Genomic DNA, 1,578 nt, shown 5'->3' on the forward strand with positions numbered 1-1,578 from the left:
AAAATATAACAAAGTATTCAAAGATGTCCAAAAACTCATATTTTTCTATAAAAAAAATCATGCCTATATTTCTCAGCTTGCTTCATCCTTTTCAGTGAATATCACATAGTAATTAATGATGTAGCTAACTAACAATATAGAGGGCGAAGTTATTCTACCACATCCAGAGCACTTTGATAAATGTTCTAAACCACAACATCAAAAGTTTTTAACAGTCTTTGTCTGTGGTTGGCTTTATGGCATAGGTCTGATTGTTCTGAAACTATTGTAGTCTTTGTAAAGCTCTTCTTAGAGATAATTTGAGTTCCTGGTTCCTTAGACTGTAGATCACAGGATTGAGAGAGGGAGTTAATATTGCAAAAAATACAGAAGCTACTTTGTCCTCGACTAAATGATCATTTGCATTTGAACGAAAGTAGTTGAAGAAAATAGTAGTGTAAAATACAAAGACCACAGTTAGATGAGAGGAGCAGGTAGAGAAAGTTTTGGATCTCATGTGTTTTGAAGTAATTTTCAATACAGTGGAGATTATAGTGATGTATGGGTAAAAAGTGACTCCTAAAATTCCTACTCCAATCAGAATTCCAAAGAGAAATATAAGCAATACATTGATGAATGTGTCACTACAGGAGACCTCAAGCAACTGGGGCAGGTCACAAAAGAAACTTTGCAAAACATTTGGGAGACAAAAATTCAGTTTAGTTAAAAAAAGAGTGTGAACCAAGGAATATATTGCACTACAAAGCAACACACCTGATACAAGCTGAACACAAATGTTCCAGTTTATTATTTGCATGTAGTGAAGAGGGTGACATATAGCAATGTATCTGTCATAGGACATCACTGCCAGCACAGATATATCAGATGCAATGAAAAATGTGAAGAAGTAGATCTGAGTTATACAAGCTGGTATGGAAATGATTCTTCTTTCTCTGAGTAAATCAAAGAGCATTCTTGGGACAGTGACTGAGGAGTAACTCATATCCAGACATGCCAGGGTTCCAAGGAAGAAGTACATGGGGGTGTGGAGATGGGAATCAGTGAAGATCAGGAGAAGGATGAGAAGGTTCCCAGTCAGAGTCATTACATAGATCAAGAGGAACACCAGGAACAGAGGAAGTTGGAGGCTTGATAGATCAGACAAACCAGCGAGAACCAAGGTATACACTGTTGTTTGGTTTTCCATTTCACTATAATGTTGCCTATAAATAATATCAATGCCATAAAAATGTAATACATTAGTTACATAAGACTGATCTGTCAAAAACTAAATTATGGTACAAACAGACTTTGAGTGAAAAAATTCTGTTTTCTCTGTAGTGTGAGAGCTCTTGGGGAGTAAAGAAGTGTAGTGTGATTCACTGCGCAACTTTGTGTGTGTGTGTGTGTGTTTATGTATGAGCAATATGTAAGCACTGAATGTAGTGTGTATGTTTGTGTATGTATGATTGTGTTCTTGTAGTATTAATATTCCCAGTGACATCACTGCTATATTAATAATAATAATAATACTCAATTACACTTTCTTTATGTTACATTGGAATTTAGGCTTTGCCCTGTCCACAAACCATAGTCAGT

At 35.7% G+C, this 1,578-nt stretch overlaps 1 protein-coding gene across 1 annotated transcript; it reads right to left on the reverse strand.

Moving 5' to 3' along the window:
- Window positions 1-262: 262 nt before the first annotated feature.
- On the reverse strand, window positions 263-1,186 carry LOC108701912 (olfactory receptor 1G1). Its single transcript, XM_018236925.2, has one exon. The coding sequence runs from the start codon at window positions 1,184-1,186 to the stop codon at window positions 263-265; it is 924 nt and encodes a 307-aa protein (XP_018092414.1).
- Between the last annotated feature and the right edge of the window lie 392 nt (window positions 1,187-1,578).

Source organism: Xenopus laevis, chromosome 9_10L (genome assembly GCF_017654675.1).
Source record: "Xenopus laevis strain J_2021 chromosome 9_10L, Xenopus_laevis_v10.1, whole genome shotgun sequence".
Classification (NCBI taxonomy): domain Eukaryota; kingdom Metazoa; phylum Chordata; class Amphibia; order Anura; family Pipidae; genus Xenopus; species Xenopus laevis.